General features: G+C 36.5%; 1 protein-coding gene and 1 non-coding gene across 3 annotated transcripts; both read left to right on the top strand.

The window, feature by feature from the left end:
* The first annotated feature begins 287 nt into the window (after positions 1–287).
* LOC139978572 (uncharacterized) lies at positions 288–17,941 on the top strand. 2 transcript variants are annotated; one of them, XM_071988891.1, is made up of 12 exons: positions 288–511; positions 5,280–5,482; positions 6,092–6,322; positions 6,930–7,047; positions 8,776–8,927; positions 9,535–9,680; positions 10,379–10,565; positions 11,164–11,252; positions 12,143–12,263; positions 13,948–14,055; positions 15,936–16,075; positions 17,159–17,941. In XM_071988891.1, exons 2-12 carry the CDS (start codon positions 5,383–5,385, stop codon positions 17,939–17,941), a joined length of 2,175 nt encoding a protein of 724 aa, XP_071844992.1. In that variant the 5' UTR covers positions 288–511; positions 5,280–5,382. The 2 variants fall into 2 exon arrangements, with proteins under 2 accessions (XP_071844992.1, XP_071845002.1); XM_071988901.1 differs by having other exon boundaries at positions 288–516.
* Positions 4,920–4,992, top strand: Trnac-gca (transfer RNA cysteine (anticodon GCA)). The gene has a single exon. It is a non-coding gene; the product is annotated as a tRNA-Cys (tRNA).
* Positions 17,942–20,980: the final 3,039 nt, after the last annotated feature.

The following is a 20,980-nucleotide window of genomic DNA, read 5'->3' as shown; positions in this document are numbered from 1 at the left end:
ATTATCATCGTTTCAATGGCCATATAAACAATATCCAATATATTTAAAATTTAAAATAAACATTCCGATTTAGCTTAAATAATCACATATACTTGAGCTAAAACAGTGGACGTCCATAATAAAAAGTATGGTTTGAAGTATGGTTTGTTTAAAGTTTTCTTACCGATTAATCATCGTTAAAATGCGTTGCTAAGTAAGTAGACATACCAGCAACATTATTAGCTAAAGAAGACATATATATTTACATATACTTTATAACACTATCACAGCTTTAATTCTTTATTATATAGCAAGCAGGGTGCATCTTATCAACAACAAGACCATATGTTTGAACCCCAAACTTGATATATCTTTCGTTGCCTTTAGAAGAATAACAGATGATTGTGAAACAACCAGACAACCGGAGACGTGTATTGCTCTCGTACAAGCGTAGACACTATACGGATAAACCTGCAAACATTGCAACATGGACCTCTGAAGAAACGGTTTAGATATCACCCTAAATTGAAAGGTAACGTAAGTAATTTAATAATTTTCTCAAATATATATATACATATATGTACAATATATATATACAATATATATATACAATATATATATAAATATATGTATGTTGATACTAGATGAGACTAGTGGAACAGTAGTTGTAACTCGGAGTTTCACGCTTTGTAGCGATCTTCAGACAACTATAAATATATGTATATATATATATATATATATATATATATATATATATATATATATATATATATATATATATATATAGGAATAACGGAAAAACTGTTAAACAACTATGCTGCATTTAGAGAAAGGCTGGATCTCGAGTGAGATACAATAATTGAAATAGGTAAGTGATTGGAAGTAAAACAGCCAATGTTTGGTTTTTGCAGAGCTTTTGAGCAAAACTAGCTCTTCTTCAGTGCATGATCACCGAAAGTGACAAGGAGTAGCAGGAATTGAAACTATTTTATAGAGAAGATTGTCGGCATGGTTGTAAAGGCAAAGCGACTTACTGATTTCTGCTGAATTGAGCAGAAGTTTTAGAAATTCGGATTATTTTAATCCGCGTCGGATTATTTTAATCCGATTCCGTCGTAATTGTAAAGGAATTGTTTTGGTTTATCTGGGACGGCAAATCGTTTCTGATGTGTAAACCGAATGGTGCCGTGGTCTTTAGGTTTAGTTCCCAGAAATTTTCTTTCGCTTCTACGTTAGAATCGTTCTGGTCAATGGCAATAACACGCAAATTCTCAATTGAATGATTTTGGAGATTGAAGTGATTTGCAACAGGTTGGTAGATCTTTTTTGTTTTGATCGCCGATCTATGTTGTGTCATTCTCATTCTAAGAGTGTTTTTTGACTCTCCAATGTATTGTAAGTTACAAATATTGCAGTAGATGAGGTAAATGACATTTTTGGATATAGGCAGTTAATTTTGTGCCGAATTTGGAACGTGCGTTTGGTTTGGTTGCTCTGAAAGGCCCGGTCGAATCGACAAGTAAGCACGTTTTGCAATTTTGTGTACAGGGCGATGATCCTGTAGTTTCTGTTTTGCTTTCCCCTAATGGGGTGTCATCCCGAAAGGATGCCCGAACTAAGATATCCCGAAGGTTGCTGGGTCTTTTAAAAGCGATGACAGGTAATTCTGGGAATACTAATTTCAGGCGTTCGGTGCCTTGAAGTAGGTGAAAATTCTTCTGCCAGTGGTGGGAGACCAGGGTGGAACTCAGTAACCAATGGTACCCTTTTGGAACTGGTTTGACGAGTTTTGTACGTCAATGTTTCGGTACGGGGTTGCTTTTAGCCTTTTTGATGGCATTTTCAATAGTACCCCGAAAATACTGCCTGTTTAGGAGGTGTTGTGACAGTTCTTTAGTGCGTGAATCAAAATCGACTTCAGAGGAGCAAATGCGTCGAATGCGCAACGCTTGACTGTACGGAATATTTTTGGTACAGTGACGTGGATGGCAACTGCTTGGTAAGAGGTAGTTGTGCTTGTTCGTGGGTTTATTGAACAAGTCTGTTTTGAGTGAGCCATTTTGTAGGGTCACGGTGGTGTCCAGAAAGTGAACGCCATGTCCAGAAAAATCAGCAGTGAATTTGATAGTGTGATGAAACGAGTTTATGTCATCAATGAAGAGTTTTAGATTTGCCTCACCATGGGTCCATATCATAAAGATATCGTCAATGTAACGTAACCACGTATGTGGTTTCAAGTTTTGTCGAGATAAAAATTCTTTCTCGAGGTTTCCCATAAAGATGTTGGCAAAAGACGGTGCCATTTTGGTACCCATTGCGGTGCCATGAATTTGGAGGTAGTGTTTGTTGCCAAATACCAGATTATTGTTGGTCAAGATAAGTTGCATTAATTCGGCCAATTCTTTCTTCGTGGGGGTTTTGCCACGTTTCGGTTTGAATGCTTTTGTGCAGGCCGAAATGCCCTCTTCGTTAGGGATATTTGTGTATAACGAAGACACATCCAAGGTAACTAACAGAGAAGATAAGGGAAGATTTTTTATTTCCCCAATTTTCCGGATGAAATCCGTAGTGTCCTGCACATAGGACGGTAGGGCCGAAACGAGAGGTTGGATGAGGAGATCCACGAATTTGGAAATTTTTTCAGTCGCTGTACCATTACCCGATATTATGGGCCTCCCGGGATTGCATTCTTTGTGAATTTTAGGCAGAAAATAAAAGCGACCAGGCTTTGGGTCGTTTTCCAGGAGGTTTTGGCCTTGGTTTTGGAACCGTTAGAGACTATCTTTTGGATGACTCTTTTCACGTTTTGTGTGATTTCTTGAGTAGGATCAGAATCTAGGAGTTTGTAGTGTTGAGGGTTGCCGAGTAGTCTGTTGGCTTCCTCTCTGTAGAATTGTTTGCCCATAGCGACAATTGCAGAACCCTTGTCGGCTGGCTTGATGACAATGTCATCGCGCTTCCGGAGTTCATGAATGGCCTGTCTCTCAGTTTTGTTGAGATTGTCGCGGAAGTCTGGAGCGGAGGTGTGTGTTTTAACATCCTCTTCAATGGCCGAAATAAATGATTCAAGAGGCGCACAATGGGCCTTGGGTGGATTCCACGAGCTTTTGGACTTAAAATTGGACTTAAAATATATATATATATATATATATATATATATATATATATATATATATATATATATATATATATATATATATATATATATATATATATATATATATATATATATATATATATATATATAGTAGGTTGGCGTCTATCTTGGCGCAGAGTGCTCTATGTCCATTGGACAGAGCGGAATATATGTTGATACTAGATGAGACTAGTGGAACACTAGTAGTTGTACAACTACTAGTGTTCCACTAGTCTCGTCTAGTATCAACATATATATATATATATATATATACATATTTATATATATATATATACATATATATATATATATATATATATATATATATATATATATATATATATATATATATATATATATATAAAGAGAGAAACACAGAGAAATAAGATATGACTCATGATTGACAAATAAGGAGTAATGTTCCAGAAGATATATTAGACCTACTACTTATTTGCCAATTATGAGTCATATCTTATTTCTCTGGTTTTCTCTTATAATATTTTCTTTGGAGTAAACGTGGATTTTCATTATAATATATATATATATATATATAAGCATAATATATATATATATATATATATATATGAGTGTGTGTGTATGCGTGTGTAGGGTGTTGGAATATAAAGCGGGAGGCCTGGGTTCGAATCCCGGTGGAGGTTGGAAGTTTTATCACCGTTCTGGATTTTCCAACTCACTACAATTCCAAAATATGATATCTGATGTCTTAAGTTAAGCATTATAACTTTTTTGTTTTACTATATTAATATAACGAATCAATTGGAATAAAACCCTATAGACTAGAGTAACATAATGGCCGTTAAAAATGGTGCAGTATAATATACACATATCGAATAATTCCCACTCCTTAGGCACAACATCGCTAAATGCGCGTACATCCTTTTTGCATTAGTCGTTGTCTTTACAAGTTGTAAATAGGCATGCAGGCAACTCAATAAACAATTTTGGCAGGTGTTAATTATCTTATTAAAGCGATATATCACTGACATAACATGATATTTTGGTGGATGAAGTTAATAGATTAGCCGTGAAGTTTTCCTAAATCTTTAGTTTAAAACCGAACCCTCATTATAGCATTTTGTATCGCAAAGAGACGAATTTGTCAAATGTTGTGATATTTGTTTTAAATGCATTTGCAGGGCAACAGCAAAATGGATGATGGCAATTCAGATATTTTTCTCTTCACTATCAGTTTCACATTGTTTGTCACAGCAAATCCTTTTAAGTAAGGCGATCATAAAAAGGTTTCATCGTAACATTAATATAGTTGATAATCCTTGTTTTATCTTAAATGAAAATTATGCAGCCTCGGAACACATGTGTTTTTGGTATATATAAATGTAGTACCTATGTTGGATTGAGTTTTGACAAATATTTTAGAGTCTATAAGATTCGTGTACCCTTCTGGTTCACGTGAAGGAATACATATGCAATGGTACGATTTCACGGTATTAATACGAATGAAGTTTTCATGTCAACGTGCAAAGTATATCAAAATAAACATAAATCAAGAAAAACAACTAAGGGAATCGTTTTACAATGTGGTTATAACAAGTTCCTTTATATTGAAATATCAATGTTGAAGTTATAAAGATTATATCTAACTTGGTATTTTTATACGTCAACAGAAACAATTATAAGTAAGAGACTAATATATATATATATATATATATATATATATATATGTCACCAAAAACAGAACTAGTATTGTTCGATACAGGTGACAAACGCCGACAGTGGAATTACGACCTTCCTTACCGGTTTCGAACCTCTGGACATACAATCAGCGTTCATAGCCTAGTGGTTAGGGTGTCCGCGTGCAGAGCGGAAGGCCCGTGGTTCGAATCCCGGTGGAGGCTGAAAGTTTTTTCACTGTTCTTGATTTTCCAACTCATTACGAATTTTCATTCATATATATATATATATATAAATAAATTGTAAGTAAGATACTTTACTTTCTTCAAACAATCAATTTTGTTATATATATATATATATATATATATATATATCTATATATCTATATATATATATATATATATATATATATATATATATATATATATATATATATATATATATATATATATATATTGTAAAGTATTATTTTTGCCCAAGTTTTCTTTTAATTCCTCTTTTTGCTTTGCAGATTCTTTGATCAGATCATTTAAATTGAAAGAACTGAAGCATCGACATGAAAACACCAGAAAGTGGCGTGCTTTAAGTTCTAAACAAAACAAACAAGAGATATCATGCCTCTTCCATTACAGTCTCAACGGATGGCTCTGCTTCAGATGATACTGACATTCTTCATTTCTTTAATGCAAATAACCTCAGCCCGCAGCTTACTTGGTAAGAATGTTAGATATAGCGAAGTGATATTGGGTGTGGAGGGTGGGGGAAGGGGTTTCTTTTGTCGGGTGCAGTGGGGCATGGTTGGGGGGTAATATTTGTCAACATTTTCTCTCTAGGCACTCTTACAATACCCTTATAGTACCGGTATCGTACATCAATACATAATTATGGGAAAGGGAACGAGAATGGTGGTTGCTTTCTTCCAAGGAACGGCATAAATTTTGGTCAATTACTGATATCTTTATATTTTGGTTCTCTTGAATCGGCCTTGACACAAGGAAGATATTTGTAGAATAGTTGAATGTTTCAGCTTGGGTCAAGTATAGTCCAAGGGCTAGCTTAGTCCCTTTAATCGTTCGGGTCCAAAATAAGTCGAGCAGACCCATCAAGTCCGAATCATGAGTTATGTAAATTATGACGTATAGTACGTATATGAGCATGCGTACAACGCCATAGTATTATTTCATGTCCCCATCAAAATCTTTTTGGTGACTGTTTCTATAGCTAATTGCCAATTAATGCACATTTGATACACATATATATGCATTTTTCTCAGTCCCTACAACTTACATTTACATGTGTAAATATTTCAATATTCCGCTTCAGTTAAACCGGTCGCATATGGAACCAACTTCTCTCTGAATTGCCAAACTGTGCATAATTTGAACGAGACGTTACAGGAACTATATTGGTTTAAAGATGGATCGATGCTGCTCAATGGATCAGGTATTAATACATACAGCGTGGACAACGCAACTTTTACCGACAGTGGAAATTACTCTTGCCGAACAGCCGGAAGTACGGATTACCTTCAGAGGACAAAAGTGATAGTCGGTAGTAAGTAAACATCAAGTTGTCATTCCATTCCTTAAAAATATGACTTTAGGAACGAAATTGATTTTGATTTGTAATAGACCGTAAAATCCACTGTTTCCTTTTATGGAGAATTAACCATTTACAGCATTTCAGATTCACCAAATTAAAAGTGGCTGAACAACTTAGTTTCACGGGCAAACTGAAAATAGCTCAGTTTCCTCAGATGTAACGCAAATGTCTTTTAAGGCCTCAAATAACACATTACAACATTGTAAAGCTCAAATGGTGTTGCAAGTCATATATACAAAGCTGCTCTTTTTGTTCAAGAGGTTATCAGAACATGTTCTGGTTGGATCAATGGAAGTAGTAAACAATGGACTTAAATTAATATTTAGGCATGTGATGTGGAGGATGACGTCATCACCAGTTTAGCCTTAAAGGAGTACTCCAGAAATGTATAGTTTATTTTAAATTTGAATATCTTAAAAATCTAGAATATCTAAGAAACCATTACTTGCAACCATTTTATCTTTCCTCTATATTTTCTTGGACTATGAAAGATCAAGACGAAAGTTCTACCTATGGCAATGCTTTAATTAATGAAGTCTGTTCTATTCTTATACTATAGGAAAACCTGCAAGTCCCTCACCTTCTGTTTGCTTCGGTAGCAAGTCCCCCATGGTAACTTGCACCTTTTACTCCGGGAGCCAGGGCGAGATCAAACTGTGCTGGGAGATAGCTAATACGTAAGTCAACAAAACCTTCATACTGTACCTTAATATCCGTCATCGGCAATGTTGGTGACCAGATTTTCCCAAAGTATTCACGGCCAAGTCTGCTTTCCTAATGGGTTGATGTCGCCAGTTGGCCGATTAGTAAAGATATTTCTGGCAGTTATTACTGTGGTGACATCTTGCCACCAAAATTACCCATTGGCGCACTAAAGTTTTTTAGTTAGGCTGCAGCGCGAGTGCCTCCTCTTTTATATCCAAATACCGCGTGCGCTGCGGCACATACATACACAGGATATCGTCTGCCCGCACAGTGATGATATCAAAAGTACGAAGATCGTTACACTATATACCGTATTATGCTTTATGAACCGTATAATCATTGTTTAACTATAGTACCGCTATAATATAACCTTCCCGCGAGGGCAATTTAAAACAGTTAGACAACCTTAAATAATCTTAATTGTTTATTAATTATTCTCCAACTTCGACAATAAACCAAGGTGTAATAAATGTACGTTCAGAATAAACCAAATAACATCTTTTGATTGAAATCATTAATAGAAAACATATTATTTCTAGTTCATTGACATCGTACCTCATAACCATGTATGGGTTTTTTTATTGTATTGTACATATATAAAATATGACGAGTCATTCATTTGGAGACGTAGGTTATTGTATAGGCTATGATATGAGATACACTCTTCTTCATTGGTTTGGTTTTGTAGCGAGATTTTAGTCTACTCCAGAAATGAAGTCATATAAATTTATGACCGGTTCAAGGGTATAAAAATTACTGACTAGAAATAGGGTTAAATAGCATACAGTCACGCTTTGATTCGAGTGAATTTCACATTAATTGTAAAAATTCTGGTGCCGCGACTGGTTTCTGAATTTGACATTCTGTGTGGTGTTCCTGTTATACTTTCTATATTCACAGCGGCCCCCCCCCGCACGGGGTTCCCCCACCCCCGCATTGTTGGTTGCCTGATGAGAGTTTACTACCGACTGTATTTTAAATTGATGATTCTGTATATACTTATAAAAGAGTAAAATCATCACTCTTTGGCATGGAACAGTTTATGGTGCCGTTAAAATGTTAAAATTTCTTAGTAATTAAAGTAGCAAATTTCAACAACGTTATTAATTGCTCAGTCAAGCTATTACCAGCTAGCAACGAAATGACAGATCTAAGAAGTGAAGAATTTTAGCATTGTGTTGCAAAAAGACAAAAATAATATTTTACAATCTGCATCAAAATTATAAATATATCACTTAAAATATTGCAATAATTTGAAACGAAACGCAGAGTCAAGCTATCGGAAAGTCAACATTTCAACAATTCCTTTGCAAAATGATAACTTGATCGCTTAATTCGTCTCGTTAACTCAATCTGGCTCGCACCAGAAGGTCATGATTTTCAATATTTTGCAGCAAAGTTGCCAAAAAATGATGTTAACGTTTTGACGGTACCTAAAGTTTGACATGCTTTGGAATTCAAAGTGTACACTGTCAACATTGAGCTTCTACGAACGTTTAGCTACTGTACAATTTATAGAGGAATTAATTCTGCATGGGGTAAAAAATATCTTGTTGCCGAACATGATACTTGGTTAAATGTAAAATTCAAATATTTTTGCCCCTTTGGTGTAACTAAATTTCAGATGGGTCGATTTCTTCATATATGTGGCGAATTATGCAAATAAATAATAAAATAATTTTTCCTTTTCAATTTAACAGCAACAGATATGTCTGGATAAGTGGATGTGAAGATAATAACGTGCAGCAAAAGAATGTGACATTTTTATTAGAGGAGCCTAGATTACTGCTGACTACTACAGTAAAGAATGAATTCGGCAACAGTAACAGGACAGACAGACACGAACCGATTGGTATGTTCGTCAAGAATAGTGTATGTTCGTAAAGAATAATGTATGTTCGTAACTGAGAATAATATGGGTCTAAACACAGTTCTTTGATTAATATGTATAGCCGTATGCTATATTTCGGCAGTTAAATAAGTTATAACCGCCCGACTGAGCCTTACGCGACAGCCAGGAGCGCGGATCAACGTCTCGATTAGACAGCACCTGTTCCAGAAAACTGGGAGAATTTTACAAATACACCTCATGAACCTGACGACGAAAATTTAGTGCATGGAGGGGGGGGGGTAGGAAGGGGGTGGGGGTGAGTATGGGAGGGGTGCTACATCAACACCGACTACCCATTGTGTCGGCCCTGGCCTATGCTGTTTAGACTACTATAGTTGAGTTTCGACAAACTAAAATCATTTGCTTATTTAAATGCCTTAATAGGAGTTCCATCCCCATCCGGTTCCTCCTTCCGAATATAACAATACCGTTAATCCCTTCACATGTTAATTTTTAAAACGTTCTTATACCATCTTTTGAAGTAAAATTAGTTATATTTAAATAATTGAGTAACAAGATTTATGCAAATGAAAATATTTTTTCTCTGATTTGCATTTGGTTTTGTCAGTTCAACCAGATCCACCGACCATAAAGAGATTATTTACGACCAGCATCGATACTCTAAACGCCAGTTTTACTATCCCGCGTACCTGGAGCACTGAATCATGGCTAAATTACAAAGGAAACTATACACAAAACGGCAGTGAAGGAAAGGTATGATTATCAATTTCCTTTTGGTTGTTTGTTTGTTTGTTTGTTTGTTTTTGTTTGTTTGTTTCTTTTTTCTTTATTGTTTGTTTCTTTTTTTCTTTGTTTGTTTGTTTCTTTGTTTCTTTTTTCTTTGTTTGTTGGTTGTTTTTTGTTTGTTTGTTTGTTTGTTTATTTGTTTGTTTTTCTGTTTGTTTGTTTTTTCTTTGTTTGTTTGTTTGTTTGTTTTTTTCTTTGTTTGTTTGTTTTTTGTTTGTTTGTTTGTTTGTTTCTTTATTTGTTTGTTTTTCTGTTTGTTTGTTTTTTCTTTGTTTGTTTGTTTGTTTGTTTTTTCTTTGTTTGTTTGTTTTTTGTTTGTTTGTTTGTTTGTTTCTTTATTTGTTTGTTTTTCTGTTTGTTTGTTTGTTTGTTTGTCTGTTTGTTTGTTTGTTTTTTCTTTGTTTGTTTGTTTGTTTGTTTCTTTTTTCTTTGTTTGTTTGTTTGTTGTTTGTTTGTTTTGTTTGGTTGTTTGTTTCTTTTTTCTTTCTTTCCTTAAAAAATAGAATTAATTTTTATAATAAATAAATCTTTAAATGAACCAAATTTAACACAACATTATGCATTTGTTCGAAGAGAACGGTTACGAATAACGAGATTACCAATCATTTATAACACTCAATTATATGCAAGGGTGGTAAGTTTTAGCTACTTTTTGCCCCTTTTAGTTATTGGAGGACTTCACCAGACGAAAGAAGGAAGTCTTTTTTTCCTTCACGGTTGAAAGGTTGCCATATTCACTAGTCTGTCTAACCATGCAAATACAGAATGGAATCCTAACACCATATATGCAGGTGGATTCATTGCCATGGAGCAACTTCTCTAAACCGATGTGTTCATATACGCCAATGGCTGGTAAGAACATGTACGAAATATATAGAATCTATAAGCGTGCTGTATTATACGGGTATGGTATTCGTGACCACTGACTGGTATATGCACATGTGATCTGGCGCTCTTCCAACGGAAGCCTATACTGACCTTTGCGTTCACTCATTTTCTGTAAACACTTTTCAAGTATGAATACTGACGTATAAACGATGAGGAACATTCATACTTGACTAACGAAAGACGAACATATTGTAAGCGATCTGGTTAAATTTGCATGAAATTCGTGGGCATTGCCATTCGGAGACATTGATAGTTGCAATTATTACGGTTTGTTTACCATGAGTAGACTTAAAGCAAACAGGTGTGATGTCTTAGTTAAACAATCAAAATGCTTCGATTTCCTCTTTTTTTCCCCCCATTCACATGTCAATTGGATCCGGCCATTGCTTGAAAGATACTAATACCACAATGACTGTATAATGTATTCATATTTTAATGCATTTCAATTTTCACGCCGAACATTCGACGAAAGGTTTTAAAGAAACATTTAAAACCATTTTGTCAATGTGCCTCTCCAGGTAGGCTATAGCATAACATATTTCGTTTATATGTTTTATTGAAGCTCCATCGAAGAGCCCGATTATCTATAGAGTATCAGTGAATCAAAGTCAATCTGAGTCAGAACTGCGCAATATCACTCTCAGCTGGCATGTAAGTTGTTTGCATTTTAAATATTATCACAGTCCCTTCCCCATTCAGGTTCACGACCCTCATCCGACCTCCTTCACTGACCCACCTTCCCATCCCTCATCCTACTCTCATTTCTTTCCCAGCAGCGTCCTTTTTTCGCGTCCCCATTTTCGTTTCTCCCCCTCCCCCCCCCCCCCACGTCCCAGTTCCGGACCGCTTAGTCTCCAGACGCGGCTCCAGGGTTGTGTGTGTGTGTGGGGGGGGGGGTTCTTTTAAATCCCACAAGAATTAAAAGTAGTTATTGTACATCCTTGAGTGTATGTATGTATGTATTTTAGATCCTCCTGCAAGCAGGAACTCGCGAAGACGCCTCATTGGCTTATCAAAGCCGCAAGCTGATCAAAGACAGTCTCTTAGATTCATATTTAACGTCCATGATTATGAATTGTCAATTGTCAACAACTCTGTAACTGGACGACATACATTAATCTTGGAGTGACTCAAACTCGGGTCCTTATGATTGAAAGGCACCGGTGTTAACCACTGAGCTAACACTCCACTATAATTTACATAGCACATGACATAAACATATTACATAAACACACACATAAACATAACATATTAGTGTAAACCTAACTATAAACTCAACTTATCATAGCCTATAAATATGCCCCAGAATGCCCTATTTCAGGTCTATTTTTTTCTTAAGGAGAGCCTCAAATACCCCTCTACATGGGAGTCGGCTTTACCGATCTCAGATCCACACCCCATACTTTGTAAAATCATGGATCCGTCCTTCACCTCTTTTCCCATCCTAGTCGAGATTCCCCTATAAAATAAATCTCAACTTAATTCCTCATTCCACCTAAAATATTGTTTAATCATTTTCTTCTGTTAATTTCTGTGTTTAGCCTCCACCTCCAGAAAATAGGAACGGGATTATTGACCATTACGAGTTACTTACCATTCTACATAACAAAACCATTCTGAAGTATGAATTGCCCGGAAATGCGACAAACACCAAGGTTGTAGGTAAGTCAAATCCCGTGGTCGTTATTTCCTTCACTGCTATAGTTTGTGATGACATGTTTTATGGCAACTCACCTTACCCACTATAGGATAGTGCGTGGATGCTCAGCCTGCCACTGCCGTATATCATGTGTCGATAATTTGTTTCTTATATAATTTATATCTTTTTTAAACCACTTAAATGATGACTTTAGGCGTACATTCAATATTGATATATCCTAGCCCAAGATAAAATAAAAATGGGTCGTTGTTAAAGTTTCTATAGCTTGTCCAGTTCTCTAGATATTCAGCTATTAAAATATGCTTTAGGTCTGGAATGCTCCTTTAAGGCTAACTTGATGATGACGTCAGCTTCTCGGTTCAGGCCTATTTTTTTTTTTAAATCCATCGTTATATAAATTATAATGCTTAACCAAAACATATCTTTTTTTAACTACATATAAACAACAGTGCACCGTCGTTGACAAATTTGCAATCCACTGTATACATGCCATATGATGCCAAATATGTTTTATATGGTTTATGTTCTATCTCGGGAATTGACTAAATTGTCATTTTACCCAGATGTTTAAAGGGTTATTTCTCGCCAAAAAAAAAGATAAAATAAAGTTAGCATAGAAAGGTAATCTGGACTGCTAGCAGTGTGTCTCAATGGTCTATAACTTATAATACTTAAAGTAATTTTGAACCTTAAGTCATCATCATGTTTAACGTACAGAAGCAGGAGGTTCAAAATGCCAATTCGCAAACGTCTGTTTTAACACCAAACAATGTTTGATTGGATACTTGTGTCTTTTTGATCAAGTACATTACGATTTACCAATCAACACACACGTGGAAGCCGTGTAGTACCGCAACTATGTACAGTATTGGCATAGAGTTCCAGTGTAAATCTTGCTGTTTTATTGTGGGGAGTGAGGGGGGGGGGGTGGGTGGGAATTCATATATTGTGCTATTGCATGGAAACATAATAGACCAAAATATTACCACACATCACATATGGCTCGGCGGTTTTATCTAAAAAAATTTTATATATTACCAGATTCTACCACTATTTAATATTCAACCAAAGAAACTGTATAGCGAGATATTTCCTCAGTAAAACTATCATTCAGTAGAATTTCTCGCCCAAGTCCGCTTGTTAGGCCGATATAGGCTTCAAATTGGTAAATGGCAATTAAAAATCACCGTTTATAACATGAAAGGTAATTTAGACTTGGAATATGTTTTATTCGTTTTGGTATATTTTATTTGTTATGATCATGATATATGTTTTTCTTAAGTGAAGCTTAGACAAAATCGTAATATTTTTTATCACAATTTTGCATTATATATCCATAAAGTAATGTTTCTATTCCATTCTGGACACGGTATAGCCTATAGGACTACAAACATTACTGTTGGTCATGCATGATTCATATGTAATGCAATAATGATTTTTACTATTCATATTTAAAGGAATAATTTTCTAATCAAACTTAACGAATGACATTTGTTGGGAATTTTAGTAACCAATGTGTACACAACAAAACACGACATTTTGCTTAAAAAAAAACATTGCTTTTAAAATAGCAATTTTGTCTTCATGTAAGAAAGTTGACGTTACCTACATTATGAACCATTAGCTATGTTTTATGTGTAACCCTTGGCTACACCGGTACCACTGTTGTCTCCGTTCATGTTGCAGGAGTAAAGTCATCCAAATCTTACGTTTTTCGTCTCTATGCTTGGACGATTGCGGGAAGGTCGCCACCATTTGTTTACGTTTTGAATCCCTCGGTGCCTCTTCAAAAAGGTACGTCATTCTGGTCGGAGTTCCCCACACCATCCATTCCCAGCAGGGTATACCCTGCTGGCAAAATGTTCAATCTGTTACTAGGGTGATATATTGAGTCTCTCTGATCTTTCCCCCACCCCCCCACCCCCACCAACCATTATTTATATCTGTTCCTCTTAAAATTAATTGGGAACCCCTGGTTGGTGATATCAGATGCGATTGGGGGGGGGGGGGGCGAGAATCTATATGCATAATCTTAAACGATATGTCTTCTATAAAACATACCAAGGACACAAATTTAATGGTTCATCAATTGTTTAAAGTGTGAGCATTATGGAACCGGGTAGGGTGGGAGGTAGGGGGAATGAGGAATGGAGAAGGGGAAGTGAGGAAAGAGGACGTAGATCGTTGGTGTGTCTTCTCCCCGCTTTCTTTGTTTTTTATGCATGTGTTGTTCTAGACACTCTCTATAAAATTGGTCGAATAATTTACCTATATACACGTATGTATATATCCAACCAAAACATTTGGTTACAGGATTGCTCCAAAACGACCAAACTTACTACAGTTGTTTAAACAATTGAATTGCTAAAACCTTGTAAAGTAGTCAAAATTATCTGCATTTTTCTTGTTTTGGGCCACGTTTGGTTAGCCTACTTTCTTAGACAGTATACGACCTCGTCTTTTACTTGAACTATTGAGTTTTAATTTTCTTTCTTTAGCTGTGAAAATTGTACTGTCGGAAATAGTCCAATACTAACCAAAAAACTCAGAGAATTGAGTTTTGATACAGATTTGGTCAAATTGAACACCAAGTGGATGGTTTCATGAATGTCGGAAATAGTCCAATACTGACCAATAACTCAGAGAATTGAGTCTTGATACAGATATAGTCAAATTGAACACCAAAATGGATGATTTCATGAATGTCGGAAAAAGTCCAATACTGACCAAAAACTCAGAGAATTGAGTCTTGATACAGATATGGTCAAATTGAACACCAAATGGATGATTTAGTTCTATAATCATTAATGTTTCTCATTTTCTTCTGGTTCATATTTTTGTTTTCTTTATATTATCTAGTACCGACTAAACAAATAAAGTAAATGATGGCGATTAAAAAAAATCGTACATTTTTCCTTTGTCTGTTTGATTGTAGCTGTTTTTATTCTTATTCATATTTTGCCATCATTAAAAAAAAAGGAAATCTTAAAGTCTGTTTTTGTTCCTGCTGTCAATAATATTCCTCAGCGTATTGCAAAACCGATTGAGCCCCCCCCCCCCCTTCAAACAAAAAGAGAGAAGAAAAAGGGAAAGTTGCTACAATAGCATGGATCCCGAGTCTTAGCCTCTCTCTAGATTCCTAGTATATATATACTCTGCCCTTGCACCTTTGGGTGTGTTGTCAAGTTTTCATTTTCTTTTGCATATGTAAGTTAGTTAAGAGTATAGTTGCAAACATTATTGCTATTAAGCGAAGGAACATTGAGGTAGGAAGAGGGAAGGGAAAGCAGTATTATGTGTCTGCCCCCTCACTGTTTCAACAAGGGATGCACTCTATACATACAGCAGTGCTAAATCTAGTGTTTCTATACTGGACCCTTCGTATTAGCAAAAGGAGTGGCAGGCAATCAAGTGATCAATTATTCCATTACTTTTTTTTTGGCCCTTCGAGGTGTCGATAAAAAATCGAAACTTTGGCCTGAAAGTTTGGTTCAAATTTACCACCCTCATAGACCCACCGTAGCGTCAATACCAAAACTAAACTTCTTCTGATGAAGACCCCAACCCCATCTGTTTCCTGCCTCATCAATATTTACTACGTTTTACTCTCATCTTCTTTCTCTTGTTTCCTTCTCGATTTTAAACTTAACTCTCTCTCTTCTACAAATATATAGATGTGGGACTCCTGGTGTGGTTGTCGATCTTGCTCAGTTCCATTTTCCTATTGGCTGTCTTTGGCAGAATTACTTGCGTGATTAAAAACAAGTTATCTGCTAGTCATCTACCAGAACCGTATTTTATACCAGAGGCTAAGGTATTCTAATGTAATTAATTAAGTTCGTCTTCCATACATTCTTGAAAGGGCATAATGCCCGGCTAGATTAGAAATTCATGCAAGATTTGATCCGCAATGATACCGGTACCATATATGGTCCGCCGTTCGAAAACTGGCGGTTGTCACTACCTGAAAACGTTGGTTTATTGAACTATCGTGTGTGAAAAGCAAAGCAGCCGTTGTAAGTGTTAGGGAAAGTTAAGTCCATACTGACTAATAGCTGTGGTTACAATACCATTAATAAACAGCTTCATTTTGCTGATTGGTTTTGAAATCATGCAAGGTGCCACGGTCGTATAAGACGTAGAATTGGTTGCAAATAAACCAATATTCTGGACGGATATTTTATTCCCGAGGAAAACATTTACATCGTGGGCAATGAAGGTGGTGTATCATGTCCAGCCGGACACTATTACCAGGAATATTGTGTCCGGCCGGATATTGTATACAGGGAGACTTTATTTACTGTTACAGTGGCAGGCATTGGGCGGCCTGCGATATGGTTTTCAAAACTCTTTAAATGCGGCCGGTAGAACTTAATCGCAAGGACAAACACGAAATATGGATCGGCTATTCATTGGTGTCATTTTTAAAGAAGCCTATATATGGCTGATGGAAATTGTGCATGTATAAAGTTTTGACCTTTTATTTGATCACGTTATGAAGACTACCATTTTATGGGAGTAAAGTCGTCTTTATGTGTTGTGGCTGGTTGATCAGGTACAAAACCGTGATACATCCCGAAAGAATAAAGATTTACTGCTAGGGGGCAGTGTTGTTTTCCAATAGCACACGGTCCTAATGTAACTGAAAAGTTGCTCATCGAAAATATATGGGTTTGACATAAAAGTTGTTGTTTATCCACAACCGTGAAATGGAATGGGTTTAAAATGAGTTTCTGTAGGCTGTCTAACTCTCTGAAAGTACTGATATAACCTATATGCTTTAAAAGGGATGTTAGCCTGTTATGTGTCTTCCCTTAAGAGGAAACATTTTTCAAGTTTTTTTATATCTTTTTATAATCACATTCTTTTCATCTGATTTGGAATATTTGATATATAGATGAATCACTACATGTCAAAGAAGCGACCACCGCCTTGTCAAAAAGAAATCTTTGACGACTTGAAAATGCCTTCGTCAACCGACGTTATCGGTACAGAAGTGGACTGTTACCGTGGCTCGGTAGAGTCTTCAAGTCCTAACGAATCCAAGAGTACAACCTCCGAGGAATTTAGCAGATACGCCAGTTCGAAAGATGAGGCAGGCCCGGACGAGAACACGTTAACTACATCTTACGAGTCGAACGAAGGTGCAAGCGTGTACATCCTATCATCTACCGACGCAGAGGCCTCGTCGTCAAACGACGATCCCAATACCGGATGTGACGTATTTCATAAGGAATGTCCACGAGACGAGAGCGCAATTGCCGTTTGTGGTTCACCTGTCAATGTTAACACCGAGGATTACATCCCGCGGGACGATACAGTGGAATACTTTCGCATACTGTGTGGCGCAAAGAAGAATGAAAAGCAAACGGTATCGATCGATAATGAATATGCATCAACCGCGGGAATTCCCGAAGGAAATCGTCAAACTTCGGATGCCTGTAAGGCTTCAACGTACTTTGCGGGAGCTGACATTGAATGCGAAGGGCTGCATGCTTCTGCCTTGAATGAAAAGTGTCTACCGTGTACCAACATGGTGACGAATATGGAGTATCTTTTCGTTTGTGATAAACCCAACAACCAAGAAGCCCAACATTATGCGAATTATGTGCCATTCGAAGGAAGGGTGCATGACACTATGTCAAAATTGAATGCCCTCTCACAGACTAAAACAGGATGATGAATATCATGATATTCATGATATCATGAATATCATGATATTCATCAGTGGCGTAGGAAGGTACTTTTGAGTGGGGGGGGGGGGGGCTGAAGACTGATGGCCGGCCTGGGGGAGGTGTCGCCCTCCCCTTTGGATTTTTTTTTGCATTTCCAGGTGGCCTCAGATGCAATTTGGTGCAATATAGCACACTTCAACACCCACTCCATTTTGTAAATAATTTTGCATTTTCACCTGGCCTTAGATGCAATTTGGTGCTCCGAATGAGATTTATTTCTCATTTGGAAATGAAAAAGGGGTTTTCTGACTAGCGAAGCGGGGGGGGGGGGGGGGCGGAATGATACTTCCGCCCCCCATATTTTTCACTGGGGGGGGCTGGCGCCCCCAGCCCCCCGGTTCCTACGCCCTTGATATTCATGATATCCATCAGGATGATGAATATCATGATATATTTTGAACCGCTAATTACATCGTTGCTAATTGTAGTTTAGTAAATTAGCAAATCCAGAATTTGCTAATTTCTGGATTTGAAATTATCAAACCTACTCTCATCAAAAAGAGTAGGTTCTGATGAAAATCCAGAACCTACTCTATGTCTGCAAGTTGCTAACATCTCATCACTCACTGTTCATATTTATTGCATGTATATCTTTGGTATTGATGTGGTTTCATGCCTGACATCTAAAAGACGATGTTCTAATTTAATATCAATTTATATATACATGTAAATCCAGCCTATAGCGCCTACAGTCAGGCCAAACGTGTAACGTAAAACTACCCTTGTGTATCCATGAAATTGAGGAAGTTGATTCGGAAGCCGACTCCATTGCTGGTAGAAAACGTTACAGAGCTTTGTTATATTTTGTTTTACTATACTACAATAAGCAACGATGTAATTAGCGGTTCAAAATATATCTTATTCATTGATTTTATTCATATTGACATTCTAACTTCAACTTTCATCAGTTTAGTTTAGGTCAATATATTTTTAGGTTTCAAGGACTTTTTTTTATCTTTTAGTTTCATTTATCGTCTACTGTGTAGACAACATTGAGTATACATTGAAAGTTGTTCTTTGATAGGCCTACTAAGTCGTCTCTTTTCATGCGGTTGTCCCTAATTTGGTCTGTAAAAGCGTATAAAGCGTTATTTTTACGTAACATTTCCTGATTACTTACCTGAACATCTAACCTGCGACCTATACATGATCCCATTTGCTGGACTATCACGTATACAAGCTATATACATGATCCCATTTGCTGGACTATCACGCACACATCCTATACTATAGCTCCCATTTGCTGGACTATACGCATACATCAAATGCCTGCTAGTCAAGATATCAAGACGCAACACCTCATGTTTTAATTACCGTTTGACGAAGTTAATTAACGATCCGCGAACGTTTAGTCCCACCACCCATGAACTTCATTGATGGATTTAATTGCGACCCACCAGATCTCCCACCCCTCGGTACAGATTCTCAGAATGCGTGAAAGTTAGCTCGGGATATGGGCTTGATGTTAGAAAGAAAATTGCAATCGATCTCCGTCGGCAAGCTGCAAATCCTGTAATAACTTTCTGACGTCTGAAAAAAATCCTGCGACTCAGCGACCAATGATCACGACCCACTTTTGCTCCCACCTCATAGTTTGCGAACTGTTGGTAATAATAGTAATATGAATGTGTTGCAAAACCCAGCACATGATATAAACATATATTAAAGATTAGTTATACCTCTTATCTCCTGAACGAAAGTATATAGGCTGATATTTGTATATAGGCTCATTTCAGTTATTAATTAATTTCCGTTATAAAAAAAACAACATTATTTTCACTTTCTCCTTTTATTTTACTTAAATGAAATTAATTTCGAAATCCCATGTAAATACGATATTCTGGTGGCAGACATTGTTGTACTTGGAAGGAAGATAAATATATCCAAATTTTTAAAGTTGAAAATCACATTTCAATATATTGTGTTTAATTTGAGGATATTCAGGAACAAAATAAGGACTAGTAGAGTGGGTGGTGGGGAGGGGGGGTGGGGAGGGGAGGGCGGGTGGTGACATAAACCATTCCCAATGAAAGTAGAAGTCAATACCCTGTCGGTGTTGAAATCAGTGAGGTTTTACACCCACGGACCTATGAGATGGAACTAAAAGGAATGCAGGGGTTTAATTTACTCGAGTTCCTTATTTTACCCCAGTCATTGGTTGACTTAAGTCAAGTTATGGTCGAGTACCGAAACAAGTCATTTCGACAAAGTAAAAAAAAAAAAAAATCCCGACTCGATTTGGAATCAGTGACTTGATTGGTTACAACGCTGTCGTTAAATTGAGAAGATTTTTGTCTTTGTTATAGACCTTTAACAAAAACAATTCTGTAACCAGTTTTAAAAAGCTACTAAATCTATCCCATCATAAAACTTATCTCCTCAAATGATACTTACTAAACCCTATTATGGAGGAAGGGTGGGAGGGGTGGCAAAGTTCGATATTTGGAGAAAATAAATTGAAACTTATAAAATAGACAGTTGACATAAAACAGACAAAATGTCGGTTTCAAATTAAATAACAACCATTCGAAAAACAGTCGAGCTGTTGAAAACGTAGACGTCGAAATTTCGAGTGTAAAATTGAAATTGTGAGATGACATGATGTATTTGTGAAAACTGACATAAAAGTTTGACATTTTTCAACCGCCCTTTATGACCCACCGTATATAGCGTCTACAGGACTAGAAATCTCTGGTATATATTCCAGGTATATCCGTCGATAAACTAGGTTTTAGAACCAATAATGACTGGAATATCTAGTATTGGGCATTTGGCTTGCCATATACAGCAGCTAGGGGCTCCTATGAAAAGAAACTGTTGTCATGGAAAGACGTTACACATGCAATAACTACACATATATATATATATATATATATATATATATATATATATATATATATATATATATATATATATATATATACTGCATATATGTACTGCAGGGACGGTGGTGTGGGGGGGGGGGGGTTGCATAAAAACCTTTT

The sequence above is a fragment of the Apostichopus japonicus genome, chromosome 2 (genome assembly GCF_037975245.1).
Source record: "Apostichopus japonicus isolate 1M-3 chromosome 2, ASM3797524v1, whole genome shotgun sequence".
Lineage (NCBI taxonomy): Eukaryota > Metazoa > Echinodermata > Holothuroidea > Aspidochirotida > Stichopodidae > Apostichopus > Apostichopus japonicus.
The sequence above is the reverse complement of the archived record's forward strand: the minus strand, read 5'-3'. Positions and strand labels throughout refer to the sequence as shown.

What these genes read in the sequence shown, in the direction of transcription:
- LOC139978572 (XM_071988891.1), top strand. Translation starts at nt 5,383, where the DNA reads ATGCCTCTTCCATTACAGTCTCAACGGATGGCTCTGCTTCAGATGATA. An exon ending in AAAACGGCAGTGAAGGAAAG is followed by an intron (nt 9,681 to 10,378) that starts GTATGATTATCA and finishes TGCCCCTTTTAG; the next exon opens with TTATTGGAGGACTTCACCAG. An exon ending in TTCATATACGCCAATGGCTG is followed by an intron (nt 10,566 to 11,163) that starts GTAAGAACATGT and finishes GTTTTATTGAAG; the next exon opens with CTCCATCGAAGAGCCCGATT.